This window comes from Rhinoraja longicauda, chromosome 4 (genome assembly GCF_053455715.1).
Source record: "Rhinoraja longicauda isolate Sanriku21f chromosome 4, sRhiLon1.1, whole genome shotgun sequence".
Lineage (NCBI taxonomy): Eukaryota > Metazoa > Chordata > Chondrichthyes > Rajiformes > Arhynchobatidae > Rhinoraja > Rhinoraja longicauda.
This window is the reverse complement of record NC_135956.1, coordinates 89,503,024-89,517,619: the sequence shown is the minus strand read 5'-3', so window position 1 is coordinate 89,517,619 and position 14,596 is coordinate 89,503,024. Positions and strand designations below refer to the sequence as shown.

At 49.7% G+C, this 14,596-nt stretch overlaps 2 protein-coding genes across 3 annotated transcripts in view; one reads left to right on the top strand and one right to left on the bottom strand.

The window, feature by feature from the left end:
- LOC144593236 (D-serine dehydratase) overlaps positions 1-14,596 on the top strand; it is a 555,040-nt gene that overhangs the window by 372,279 nt on the left and 168,165 nt on the right. The gene's annotated exons all lie outside the window — the stretch shown is intronic.
- Positions 1-14,596, bottom strand: part of nbeal2 (neurobeachin-like 2) — a 147,645-nt gene that overhangs the window by 20,456 nt on the left and 112,593 nt on the right. Inside the window, 5 exon segments of the mRNA XM_078398453.1 lie at positions 465-574; positions 2,820-2,909; positions 6,317-6,433; positions 8,822-8,919; positions 12,101-12,218. Of these exon segments, the coding sequence (XP_078254579.1) occupies positions 465-574; positions 2,820-2,909; positions 6,317-6,433; positions 8,822-8,919; positions 12,101-12,218 (533 nt within the window).

Below are 14,596 nucleotides of genomic sequence, written 5' to 3'. Positions count from 1 at the left end.
GTCCAAGTCACCCTGCAACCTCATAGCATCTTCCTCACAGTTCACACTACCACCCAGCTTTGTATCATCTGCAAATTTGCTAATGGTACTTTTAATCCCTTCATCCAAGTCATTAATGTATATTGTAAATAGCTGCGGTCCCAGCACCGAACCTTGCGGTACCCCACTAGTTACTGCCTGCCATTCTGAAAGGGACCCATTTATCCCCACTCTTTGCTTTCTGTCCGCTCTCTGGTTGTGGTAGGATGGTTCAGTTGCCTGATAACAGCCGGGAAGAAACTGTCCCTGAATCTGGAGGTGTGCGTTTTCACACTTCTGTACCTCTTGCCTGATGGGAGAGGGGAGAGGAGGGAGTGGCCGGGGTGCGAGTGACTGGTCCTTGATCATGCTGCTCTCTCGATGTTGGGTGGATGGGTTCGCTGAAAGATGGAGTTGTGCAAGCCGAAGACGAGAAGTTGACTTACTTTACATTGGAGATGACGGGGTCCTTGGTAAAGGTGAAGTAATTTGAAATGTTTTTGTCGTAAGGTAGCCAACCATGAATTCCTATCAGACCATTCATGCTCACTGTTACCTGAGAGAAATGAAAACAAAATGAGCCACAGAGATGACCATCACAGAACCAGGCCCTTCAGCCCAATCTGACCAAAATGCCAATCCCTTTTGCCCACGTTTGGCCCACGTCTCCCACGAGCTTTCCAGTCCATGTACCTGTCCAAGTGTATTTATTCACAAAATGCTGGAGTAACTCAGCAGGTCAGGCAGCATCTCAGGAGAGAAGGAATGGGTGACCTTTCCAGTCTCGACCCGAAACGTCACCCATTCCTTCTCTCCCGAGATGCTGCCTGACCCGCTGAGTTACTCCAGCATTTTGTGAATAAATACCTTCGATTTGTGCCAGCATCTGCAGTTATTTTCTTATACTACCTGTCCAAGTGTCTCTGAAATGCCAAAAATGTTTTAACGGGCATTTATTTCTGATTTTTGTTTAGGAAGAGGGAACCTGATTAGTTCAGTTTAGTTTAGAGATACAGCGCGGAAACAGGCCCTTTTGGCCCACCGGGTTCGCGCCGACCAGCGATCCCCGCACATTAACACTATCCTACACACACTAGGGACAATTTTACATTCACCAAACCGATTAACCTACGAACCTGCACGTCTTTGGAGTGTGGGAGTAAACCGAAGATCTCGGAGAAAACCCACGCAGGTCACGGGGAGAACGTACAAACTCCGTACAGACGGCGCCCGTAGTCGGGATGGAACCGGGTCTCCAGCGCTGCATTCGCTGTAAGGCAGCAACTCTACCGCTGCGCCACCGTGACCGCCCCAAGCTAATCCCTTTTACCCACGTTTGGCCCACGTCTCTCACGAGCTTTCCTGTCCAAGTATCTCTTAAATGCTGAAAATGTTTTAACGGGCATTTATTTCTGATTTTTGTTTCGGCAGAGGGTACCTGATGATATTTGGGGTGGGAAGGAACTGCAGAACCAACTGCTGGTTTATACCGAAGATGGGCACAATGTGCTGGAGTAACGCAGCGGGCCTGGCAGCGTCTCTGGAGCAAAGGGATGGGTGACGTTTCGGGTCGGGACCCTTCTTAAATCTGAAGAGGGATTGGCACCCATCCTTTTCCTCCAGGGATGCTGCCTGACCCGCTGAGTTACTCCAGCGCATTGTGTTTATTTGGAGATGTTGATCTTTCCCGATACTATTGTGATCAGTTTTGGGCCCCATATCTGAGGAAGGATGTGTTGGCTCTGGAGAGAGTCCAGGTGAGTTTGACAAGAATGATCCCAGCAATGAGTGGGTTTAGATTTAGATTTTTTTTAGATTTAGAGATACAGTGCGGAAACAGGCCCTTCGGCCCACCGGGTCCGCGCCGCCCAGCGATCCCCGCACATTAACACTATCCTACACACACTAGGGACAATTTTTACATTTGCCCAGCCAATTAACCTACATACCTACATAATCCGTTGTCTCTGCAGAAATCCTGCCTGACCCGCTGAGTTACCCCAGCATTTTGTGTCCATCTTTGATAGATCAGCCATGATTGAATGCCAGAGTAGACTTGATGGGCCGAATGGCCCAATTCTGCTCCTATGGCTTATGAACAGTTGTATCGGGCCCTGGTGAGACCACACCTGGAGTATTGTGTGCTGTTTTGGTCTCCTAATTTTAGGAAGAACATCCTTGCTATTGAGGCAGCGCAGCGTAGGTTCACCAGGTTAATCCCCGGGATGGCGGGACTGTCATATGAGGAAAGATTGGAAAGACTGGGCTTGTATTCACTGGAATTTCGAAGGATGAGAGGGGATCTTATGGAAACGTATAAAATTATAAAAGTACTGGACAAACTAGATGCAGGAAAAATGTTCCCAATGTTGGGGGAGTCCAGAACCTGTGGCCACACAGTCTAAGAATAAAAGGGAGGCCATTTAAAACTGAGGCGAGAAAAAACGTTTTCACCCAGAGAGTGGCGAGTCTGTGGAATTCTCTGCCACAGAAGGTAGTTGAGGCCAGTTCATTGGCTATATTTAAGAGGGAGTTAGATGTGGCCCTTGTGGCTAAAGGGATCAGGGGGTATGGAGAGAAGGCAGGTACAGGTTACTGAGCTGGATGATCAGCCATGATCATATTGAATGGCGGTGCAGGCTCGAAGGGCCGAATGGCCTACTCCTGCACCTATTTTCTATGTTTCTATGGATGATCAGCCATGATCATATTGAATGGCGGTGCAGGCTCGAAGGGACAAATGGTCTCCTCCGGCACCTATTGTCTATGTTTCTATGTTTCTATGAACACTATTTACTCACCAGGACATCTGGAGATCCCTGCGTGATGAAAGTGTGGGCTTGATTTTTCGGCACCACAGCCTGTACCAGTGGAATAGCATCACTGATACCCTGCAAGAAAACACATCGTGTTGTTTAGACACGTGCACATTCCACTATTACATAGGCCCGTACAGCACAGGAGTAGGCCAGAGGACATTGGTTCAAGGTAGGGTCGCCAACTGTCCCGTATTAATAATAATAATAATAATAATACATTTTATTTATATAGCGCTTTTCATATACTCAAAGACGCTTTACAGAGATTAGACGGGACATCCCGAATTTTGGGCTAAATTGGCTAGTCCTGTATGGGACCGCCCTTGTCCCGTATTAGGCCCAGGGGCGCTGTAGGCCCAGGGGCGCTGTAGGCCCGGACGCTGTAGGCCTGGACACTGTAGGCACCGGACGCTGTAGGCCCGGACGCTGTAGGCCTGGACACTGTAGGCACCGGACACTGTAGGCCCGGACGCTGTAGGCCCGGACGCTGTAGGCACCGGACACTGTAGGCCCGGACGCTGTAGGCCTGGTCACTGTAGGCCCGGATTCTGTAGGCCCGGACACTGTAGGCCCGGACGCTGTAGGCACCGGACGCTGTAGGCCCGGACGCTGTAGGCCTGGACGCTGTAGGCCCGAACAGTGTAGGTCCAGACAGTGTAGGTGCGGAGTCCCGGGCGCTGCCTAACAGAGGTTACCTAGCAACCCGCCTCCCGACTGCCATTGGTGGAGCGGGAGCACGTGGCCGCTGGCTGGGTGTGGTCACGTGGGGCGCGGGGCAGTGACGTCACCTTGTCCCGTATTTGTGAATGAGATAGTTGGCAACCCTAGTTCAAGGGGAAATGATTTAATAGGCATCTGAGGGGTAACCTTTGCACACAGAGGGTGGTGGTTGTACGGAACGAGGTGCCAGAGGAGGTAGTTGAGGCAGGGACTGTCCCAATGTTTAAGAAACAATTGGACAGGTACATGGACAGGACAGATTTGGAGGGACATGGACCAAACGCGGGCAGGTGGGACTAGTGTAGCTGGGACATTGTTGGCCGGTGTGGGAAAGTAGGGCTGAAGGGCCTGTTTCCATACTGTATCACACTATGACTCTGACTCTAACAGGCCCTTTAGCCCACCAAGTCCATGTTCAACATGATGCCAAGTTAATCTGCTGTGCCTGCACATAACCCATATCCCACCATTCCCTGCATATCCATGAACCTGTCTAGAAGCCTCTTGAATGCCTCCAACACACCTGCCTCCACTACCACTGCTGGCAGTGTGTTCCAGGCACCCACCACCCTCTGTGGAAAGAAAAAATGTGCTCCACACGTCTCCTTGAGACTTTGTCCCTCTAATCCTGAACATAGAAACATAGAAAATAGGCGCAGGAGTAGGCCATTCGGCCCTTCGATCCAGCACCGCCATTCAATAGACAATAGACAATAGACAATAGGTGCAGGAGTAGGCCATTCGGCCCTTCAAGCCAGCACCGCCATTCAATGTGATCATGGCTGATCATTCTCAATCAGTACCCCGTTCCTGCCTTCTCCCCATACCCCCTGACTCCGCTATCCTTAAGAGCTCTATCTAGTTCTCTCTTGAATGCATTCAGAGAATTGGCCTCCACTGCCTTCTGAGGCAGAGAATTCCACAGAGTCACAACTCTCTGACTGAAAAAGGTTTTTCCTCATCCCCGTTCTAAATGGCCTACCCCTTATTCTTAAACTGTGGCCCCTGGTTCTGGACTCCCCCAACATTGGGAACATGTTTCCAACCCCTTTTAATAATCTTATACGTTTCAATATGATCATGGCCAAACATCCACAATCAGTACCCCATTCCTGCTTTCTCCCCACATTCCTTGATTCCATTAGCCCTAACAGCTAAATCTAACTCTCTCTTGAAAGCTTCCAGAGAATTGGCCTCCACTACCTTATGTGGCAGAGACTTCCACAGATTCACAACTCTCTGGGTGAAAAAGGTTTTTCCTCGTCTCGGTAAAGCTCTGCCCATCGTGAGGAACAGGTTCTGGCTATCTACCCTCTCTGTGTCACTCATATCTTCACCACTTCTATCAGGTTTCTCCTCAACCCCCAACATTCCAGTGAAATCAATCATGTTCATGTGATAGGAGCAGAATTAGGTCATTCGGCCCATTAACTCTCCCCTGTCATTCAATCATGCCTGATCGATCTTTCCCTCCCAAACCAAGTTCACAAGTTCACAAGCTATGGGGGTAGAATTAGGCCATTCGGCCCATCGAGTCCACTCCGCCATTCAGTCAGGACTGATCTCTGCCTCCTAATCCCGTTCTCCTGCCTTCTCCCCGTAACCCTTGACACCCGTTCTAATCAAGAACTTGTCTATCTCTGCCTTAAAAATGTCCACTGACTTGGCCCCCACAGCCCTCTGTGGCGATGAGTTCCACAGATTAGTTTGTCCAACCTCAACCTTGTAGCTGAAACCCTCGAATCCTGGCTGTAGGACTGGCAGGACTGATGGCGGCTTCAAGCCCGCCTCGTATCCTACTTCTGACACCTCCCTATTAGAACCTCCCTATAGGAGCAGGGAGGTTCTGCTGCAGTTGTACAGGGCATTGGTGAGACCACACCTGGAGTATTGCGCACAGTTTTGGTCTCCTAATCTGAGGAAAGACATTCTTGCCATGGAGGGAGTACAGAGAAGGTTCACCAGATTGATTCCTGGGATGGCAGGACTTTCATATGAAGAAAGACTGGATAGACTCGGCTTGTACTCGCTGGAATTTAGAAGATTGAGGGGGGATCTTATAGAAACTTACAAAATTCTTAAGGGGTTGGACAGGCTAGATGCAGAAAGATTGTTCCCGATGTTGGGGAAGTCCAGAACAAGGGGTCACAGTTTAAGGATAAGGGGGAAGTCTTTTAGGACCGAGATGAGAAAGTTTCTTTTCACACAGAGAGTGGTGAATCTGTGGAATTCTCTGCTACAGAAGGTAGTTGGGGCCAGTTCATAAGCTATATTTAAGAGGGAGTTAGATGTGGCCCTTGTGGCTAAAGGGATCAGGGGGTATGGAGAGAAGGCAGGTACGGGATACTGAGTTGGATGATCAGCCATGATCATATTGAATGGCGGTGCAGGCTCGAAGGGCCGAATGGCCTACTCCTGCACCTATTTTCTATGTTTCTATGTTTCCATGACACCATGTAACAAAGTACTTAAGTACACGCTAAGATACAACGCATCATTTTATTGAAGCACTTACAGCATTGGACCTGCAATACATTACAGCTCCGAGCTGCTACATCCACTGCCTGACGTCGGCGAGTTCTTAATATTATACAGCACGTACTAGGCGGGATTACTACTAACAAGCACTACGATTGGCTAGCATGCAATAGCCCGTCTACACTGGCATCGTTCTGGTCAACCTCCAAATCCTCCCCATCCTTCCTGGTAATGGGGCGCCCAGAATTACACGCAATCCCAGGCAATAGATAACCATTTACCTCAACAAAGAACGACTTCAGTTGGCCCAGCTGACTAAAGACGTTGACCGTGTAGCTGTCGAACTTGGCGGCCCTCCTGACAGAATTCTCAGCGGTAAGACGCAGTGGATGGGCCTCCTGCAGAAAGAAAGATGAACGGTTAATAATCACGCGAGCGATCGTGTCCACTGTTGTTAGACGTAGACTGCCCTCGTTTCACTTCATCCTCCGTTGACTAAACTCCGCTCCTGCTAGGGAACGTTTAGGTTGTTTATTGTCACATGTTTTAGAGTCACAGAGTGATACAGTGTGCAAAACAGGCCCTTCGGCCCAACTTGCCCACACCGGCCAACAATGTCCCAGCTATACTAGTCCCACCTTGGTCCATGTCCTTCCAAACTTGTCCTATCCATAAATTCTTCCATATTTCATATTCTTCCATAATCCATATTTCTTAGGGCCCTAGACAACTACAGGAGGACCTCTTTACTCCTGTACTCAAATCCTCTTGTTATGAAGGGCAACATTAGCTTTTTATTCACAAAATGTTGGAGTAACTCAGCAGGTCAGGCAGCATCTCGGGAGAGAAGGACTTCTTCAGAGAAGGGTCTCGACCCGAAACGTCACCCATTCCTTCTCTCCCGAGATGCTGCCTGACCTGCTGAGTTACTCCAGCATTTTGTGTGTAAATCGATTTGTACCAGCATCTGCAGTTATTTTCTTATATGCCATTAGCTTTCTTCACTGCCTGCTGTACCTGCACATTTACTTTCAGTGACTGGTGTACAAGGACACCCAGATCTCGTTGCACCTCCCTTTTCCCAAACCTGACACCATTGAGATAATAATCTGCCTCCTTGTTTTTGCCGCCAAAGTGGATAACCTCACATTTATCTATATTATACTGCATCTGCCACGCATCTGCCCACTCACTCAACCTGTCCAGGTCACCCTGCAATCTCCTAACATCCTCTTCGCAGTTCACACTACCACCCAGCTTTGTGTCATCTGCAAACTTGCTAGTGTTACTTCTAATTCCATCGTCCAAATCATTAATATATATGGTAAATAGTTGCAGCCCCAACACCGAGCTTTGCGGCCCTCCACTCGCCACTGCCTGCCATTCTGAAAAGGACACGTTTATTCCTACTCTTTGCTTCCTGTCTGCCAACCAATTCTCTATCCATGTCAATACCTTACCCCCAATACCATGTGCTCTAATTTTGCCCACCAATCTCCTGTGTGGGACCTTATCAAAGGTTTTCTGAAAGTCTAGATACACTACGTCCACTGGCTCTCCCTTGTTCATTTTATTTGTTACATCCTCAAAAAATTCCAGAAGATTAGTCAAGCATGATTTCCCTTTCCTAAATCCATGCTGACTTGGACTTATCCTTTTACTGCTATCCAAATGCGCCGTTATTACCTCTTTAATAATTGACTCCAGCATCTTCCCCACCACCGATGTCAGACTAACTGGTCTGTAATTCCCCGTTTTCTCTCTCGCTCCTTTCTTGAAAAGTGGGATAACATTAGCTATCCTCCAATCCACAGGAACTGATCCTGAATCTATTGAACATTGGAAAATGATCACCAATGCATCCACTATTTCTAGAGCCACCTCCTTGAGTACCCTGGGATGCAGACCATCAGGCCCAGGGGATTTATCATCCTTCAGTCCCATCAGTCTACCAATACTATTTCTCGCCTAATGCAAATTTCTTTCAGTTCCTCTACCCCCCTAGATCCTCTGTCCTCCAGTACATCTGGGAGATTGTTTGTGTCTTCCTTAATAAAGACAGATCCGAAGTACCTGTTCAACTCTTCTGCCATTTCCTTGTTACCCATAATAATTCCACCCGTGTCTGCCTTCAAGGAACCCACATTTGACTTTGATACTCTTTTTCTCTTAACATATCTAAAGAAGTTTTTACTGTCCTTCTTTATATTCTTGGCCAGCTTCCCCTCGTACTTCATCTTTTCAGCCCGTTTTGTTACCTTCTGTTGTCCTATGAAAGTTTCCCAATCCTCTGGCTTCCCGCTACTCTTTGCTGTGTTATACATCTTTTCTTTTCGTTTTATTCCATCCCTAACTTCCCTTGTCAGCCACAGTTGCCTCCTACTCCCATTAGAATCTTTCTTCCTCTTTGGAATGAAATGACCCTGCGTCTTCTGGATTATGCCCAGAAATTCCTGCCATTGCTGTTCCACCGTCATTCCTGCTAGGATCCCTTTCCAGTCGACCTTGGCCAGCTCCTCTCTCATGCCTTCCTTCATAGTCCTCTTTGTTCAACTGCAACGCTGACACTTCCGATTTAACCTTCTCCCTCTCGGATTGCAGATTGAAACATCATATTATGGTCACGACCTCCTTTACCGGGAGAACGTACAAACTCCGTACAGGCGGCACCCGTGGTCAGGATGGAACCCGGGTCTCTGGCGCTGTGAGGCAGCGAGTCTACCGCTGCGCCACCGTGCCGCCCTTGCCTGTGTTGGGACGAGGTTAACGGCACGATTAGCGTTTACCTTCAGGAGTTGGCAGGGGGTTTGCCCGAAGTTACTGATGATTCCTTCCAAGGCCTTCCGCTCCGTTTCATCAGCGATGGCGTCCAGATCCACGGCCCCTGTGCAGCGAGGATCGCATTAACGCCAGAGACAACGCCGCTTACCCGTTATAAAAACAACACTCACACACACACAAGATCCTCCGGTTGCTCTAAGCATTTAATCTATACTAGACCAAGTGGACGAAACCTCTCCTGCATTGGTGCAGCACCCTCTCCTCCCCCCTCCACCCCCCTTATCCTCCACCCCTCCCCATCCTCCCTCCCCTCCCCCCCACTCCACCCCCCTTAATCTCCCTCCCTACCCTCCCCTCCCCCTCTCCCCTCAACCCCCATATCCTCCCCCCCTCCCCTTCCTCCCTCCCCCCTTCCCCCCCACTCCATCCCCCTCAACCCCCTTATCCTGCCTCCCTCCCCCCTCCCTCCCTAGGAGATAGATTTAAACTTTAAAATGTGAACAATTTTAAAAATATAACACTGATTTCAATGAAACTTCTCCCATTAGCACCAAAGGGACGACGGTGAGTAAGGTGGGCCTAAAATGGTCGCGCTATCGTGTACCGTTCTGGCTGTAGTTCAGGAACAAACAAACAAACAAACAAACGAGAGTTTTAGTGTATAGATTATCATCCATATTAACGATTTAGATGAGGGAATTAAATGTACATCTCCAAATTTGCAGATGATACAAAGCTGGGTGGCAGTGTGAACTGTGAGGAAGATGCTATGAGGTTGCAGGGTGACTTGGACAGGTTGTGTGAGTGGGCGGATGCATGGCAGATGCAGTTTAATGTGGATAAGTGTGAGGTTATCCACTTTGGTGGCAAGAACGGGAAGGCAGATTATTATCTGAATGTCCAATGTTCAATAGATTCAGTATCAGTTCCTGTGGATTGGAGGACAGCTAATGTTATCCCACTTTCCAAGGAAAGAGCGAGAGAGAAAACAGGGGAATTACAGACCAGTTAGCCTGACATCGGTGGTGGGAAAGATGCTGGAGTCAATTATTAAAGAGGTAATAACGGCGCATTTGGATAGCAGTAAAAGGATAAGTCCAAGTCAGCATGGATTATGAAAGGGAAATCATGCTTGACTAATCTTCTGGAATTTTTTGAGGATGTGGCAAGTAAAATGGATGAAGGGGAGCCAGTGGATGTAGTGTATCTAGACTTTCAGAAAGCCTTTGATAAGATCCCATACGGGAGATTGGTGAGCAAAATTAGGGCACGGTATTGGGGGTAGGGTATTGACATGGATAGAAAATTGGTTGGCAGACAGGATGCAAAGAGTAGGAGTAAACGGGTCCTTTTCAGAATGGCAGGCAGTGGCGAGTGGAGGGCCGCAAGGCTCGGTGTTGGGGCCGCAACTGTTCACCATATATATTAATGATTTGGAAGAGGGAATTAGAAGCAACACCAGAAAGTTTGCGGATGACACAAAGCTGGGTGGCAGTGTGAACTGTGAGGAGGATGCTATGAGGCTGCAGGGTGACCTGGACAGGTTGAGAGAGTGGGCAGATGCGTGGCAGATGCAGTATATTATAGATAAATGTGAGGTTATCCACTTTGGCGGCAGAAACAAGGAGGCAGATTATTATCTCAATGGAGTTAGGTCAGGCAAGGGGGAGGTGCAGCGAGACCTGGGTGTCCTTGTACGCCAGTCACTGAAAGTTGGCGTGCAGGTACAACAGGCAGTGAAGAAAGCTAATGGAATGTTTTCCTTCATAACGAGAGGATTTCAGTATAGGAGTAAAGAGGTTCTGCAGTTGTACAGGACCCTGGTAAGACCACATCTGGAGTATTGTGTACAGTTTTGGTCTCCTAATTTGAGGAAGGACATCCTTGTAATTGAGGCAGTGCAGCATAGGTTCACGAGATTGATCCCTGGGATGGCGGGACTGTCATATGAGGAAAGATTGAAAAGGCTGGGCTTGTATTCACTGGAGTTTAGAAGGATGAGAGGGGATCTTATAGAAACATATAAAATTGTAAAAGGACTGGACAAGCTAGATGCAGGAAAAATGTTCCCAATGTTGGGCGAGTCCAGAACCAGGGCCACACAGTCTTAGAATAAAGGGGAGGCCATTTAAAACTGAGGAGGGAAAAAACGTTTTCACCCAGAGAGTTGTGAATTTGTGGAATTCTCTGCCTCAGAAGGCAGTGGAGGCCAATTCTCTGAATGCATTCAAGAGAGAGCTGGATAGAGCTCTTAAGGATAGCGGAGTCAGGGGGTATGGGGAGAAGGCAGGAACGGGGTGCTGGCTCGAAGGGCCGAATGGCCTCCTCCTGCACCGATTGTCTATTGTCTATTGTCCAGAGCACCCGGAGGAAACCCACGCAGGTCAAGGGAAGAACGTGCAAACTACGCACAGACAGCTAAATTGTCCCCAGGGTGTCGGATAGAACTAGTGTGTGGGGATCGCTGGTCGTCGCGGACTCGGTGGGCCGAAGGGCCTGTATCTCTACCATTCCAACAATCTGGGAGCCAGATCAGGAAGACAAGTGGGAAAGGCGGCAAATAGATGAATGAAGCCTCCACAAGCACCAATTCAGTTCCAATTCTTATAATAATAATAATTTATCATCCCCACATGATTGTACACCGATCAGCCAAAACATTGTGACCTGACGAGCCAAAACATTATGACCACCTGCCTAATATGCTGTTGGTCCTCCGTGTGCAGCCCCATACACAGCAGGGTGTGATGCACTGTGTATTGTGACACATTCCTCCCGTGACCACCATTAACATTTTCTGTGACTTGTGCCACAATCGACCTTCTGTGGGTTCGGACCAGACGGGATAGCCTTTGTTGCCCTCGCCCATCGATGAGCCTTGGGCGCCCAACACCCTGCCTGTCGCCGGTTTGTGGTTTGTCCCTTCTCGGACCACTGTCGGTCGGTACTCACCACTGCTGGCCGGGAGCACCCCACAAGCCTTGCCGTTTCAGAGATGCTCTGACCCAGTCGTCTGGCCCATAACAATTTGGCCCTTGTCAAAGTCGCTCAGGTCTTTACTCCTGCCCATTTCTCCTGCATCCAACACGTGAACTTCAAGAACTGACTGTTCACTTGCTGCCTAATATATCCCACCCCTTGACAGGTGCCATTGTAACAAGATAATCAACGTTATTCACTTCGCCTGTCAGTGGTCATAATGTTTTGGCTGCTCGGTTGCCTCCATGGGTCCTGATCACCCCTTACTGGAGATGCTACAGATGTGACCGGTGCTGTTGCCCTACCTTCATATGTGCAGTAATAAAAGACGTTCAGAGCTTCAACGGCTGCAGGTCCCCTCTGCTTGTAGCCAAAGATCAGGTCGATCCAATCATGGAGGTTTGCAGAGACGTGTTCAGACTCCTGCGTACAAAGTCAAACAGAGACAGATCATAGTCTAGGTTACACGGTGGGGCAGCGGGTAGAGCTGCTGCCTCACAGCGCCGGAGACCCGGGTTCCATCCCGACTAGGGGCGCTGTCTGTACGGAGTTTGTACGTTCTCCCCGTGACCTGCGTGGGTTTTCTCCCAGATCTTCGGTTTCCTCCCACACTCCAAAGACGTGCAGGTTTGTAGGTTAATTGGCTTGGTACAAATGTAAAATTGTCCGGAGTGTAAGTAGGATCGCGTTGGTGTGCGGGGATCGCTGGTCGGCGCGGACGCAGTGGGCCGAAGGGCCTGTTTCCGCGCTCTATCTCTAAACTAAACTAAACTAAAATTGTCAGATCAAATCCAGGGGAATACCTGACGTTTGCAACCACTTCCTTAGGGATGGAAGCTCCATCATCAAGACAAAAGGGAGGACCAACACAAAGTTGTTTGTTGAGCGTTTGTTGGCACTGGGCCTGTACTCACTGGAGTTTAGAAGGATGAGGGGAGACCTCATTGAAACGTACAGAATAGTGAGCGGCCTGGATAGAGTGGATGTGGAGAGGATGTTTCCACTAGTGGGAGAGTCTAGGACCAGAGGTCACAGCCTCGGAATGAAAGGAACTTCTTTTAAGAAGGAGATGAGGAGGGATTTCTTTAGTCAGAGGGTGGTGAATCTGTGGAATTCTTTGCCACAGAAGGCTGTGGAGGCCAAGGCAGTGGATATTTCTAAGGCAGAGATCGATAGATTCTTGATTAAGGGGAGAACGTACAAACTCCGCACAGACAGCGCCCGTAGTTTGGGATGGAACCCAGGTCTCCGGCGCTGTGAGGCGGCAACTCTACCGCTGGGCCACCCTGACAGATTTTGCACCACCTCTCTTTTCCAGCTTTCGACCACCCTCCCCACTGCAACCAGTCTGAAGGAAGGTCCCGACCCAAAACGTTGTCTGCCATTCTCTCCACAGATGCTGCCTGACCCGCTGAGTTACTCCAGCACTTGTGTTCTTCACAAAATTCCAGCATCTGCAGTTCCTTGTGTCTACCCCGGCCACTCCCTCTTCTCCCCTCTCCCATCAGGCAAGAGGTACAGAAGTGTGAAAACGCACAGCTCCAGATTCAGGGACCGTTTCTTCCCAGCTGTTATCAGGCAACTGAACCATCCTACCACAACCAGAGAGTAGTGCTGAACTACTATCTACCTCATTGGTAGATACCCTCGGACTATCCTTGATCGGACCTTGCTGGCTTTACCTTGCACTAAACGTTATTCCCTTATCACGTATCTGTTCACTGTAAATGGCTCGATTGTAATCATGCATTGTCTTTCTGCTGACTGGTTGGCACGCAACAAAAGCTTTTCACTGTACCTCGGTACACGGGACAATAAACTGAGCTGAAACCCTCTGCGGACCAGGTTCAGAATAGGATCCAGGGGCTTTAAATGTAGAATGATCCCTCAGTAAATGACAGGCTGGGAATTAATCAATGGCCCTAGATTATGGGAGATATTCACACAATGCTGGAGTAACTCAGCGGGACAGGCAGCATCTCTGGGGAGAAGGAATAGGTAATGTTTTGGGTCGGGACCCTTCTTAAGGTCTTTAACAAAATGGCGGCGCTGCCCTAGCAGCTGCGGCTCACCTGCGGTCCATTTGTCTTTGTGTTTTTGTTGTTTTTTTTGGTCTTAATTGTAGTTGTGATGTGGTGTTTTTGTGTTTGTGTACTATGTGTGTATGTGGGGGGGAGGGGGGGAACTGTAACATTGTAAATAGGTGTCCCTTCCGAACGGAGACCCGACCTTTGTTTTCTGGGTGGTGTCTCCGTTCCTGCTGCGGCCTACCATCGGCCCAACTCCTGGAGCTGGCGGCCTCCAGGGCTCTGGTTCGCAGAGCCCGCGGATCGGACTTACCATCACCGGAGCCGGCCGTCTTCGGAGGCTGCGGGAGCGGCTGCGACTCGCCTTAGGCTCGGGCCGCGTGGATGCCGACATCGGGAGCTCCGGCAGCGGCAGCGGGTTCGCCCGCCCCGAATCGCGGGGCTTGGGTCGCGGACATTTCACCGTCCGGCGCGGCCTAAGATATGCCGCGGGATATTTCTCTGCTGGGCGGGGGCTTCAATGTCGGGAGCCACGACCGCCCCGACGTGCAGCAACAGCGGCAGCAGCAGCGTGTTCGCCCGCCCCGGATCGGACTTATCATCGGCGGAGCCGGCCGTCTTCGGAGGCTGCGGGAGCGGCTGCGACGCGACGCGCCTTGGGCTTGGCCCGCTGTGGACCGTCCGGTGCGGCCTGCAACCACAACAACCTGGCTGCGGGCGAGGCACAGCGGGAGAAGGGAAAGACATTGTGGCCTTCCATCACAGTGAGGAGAG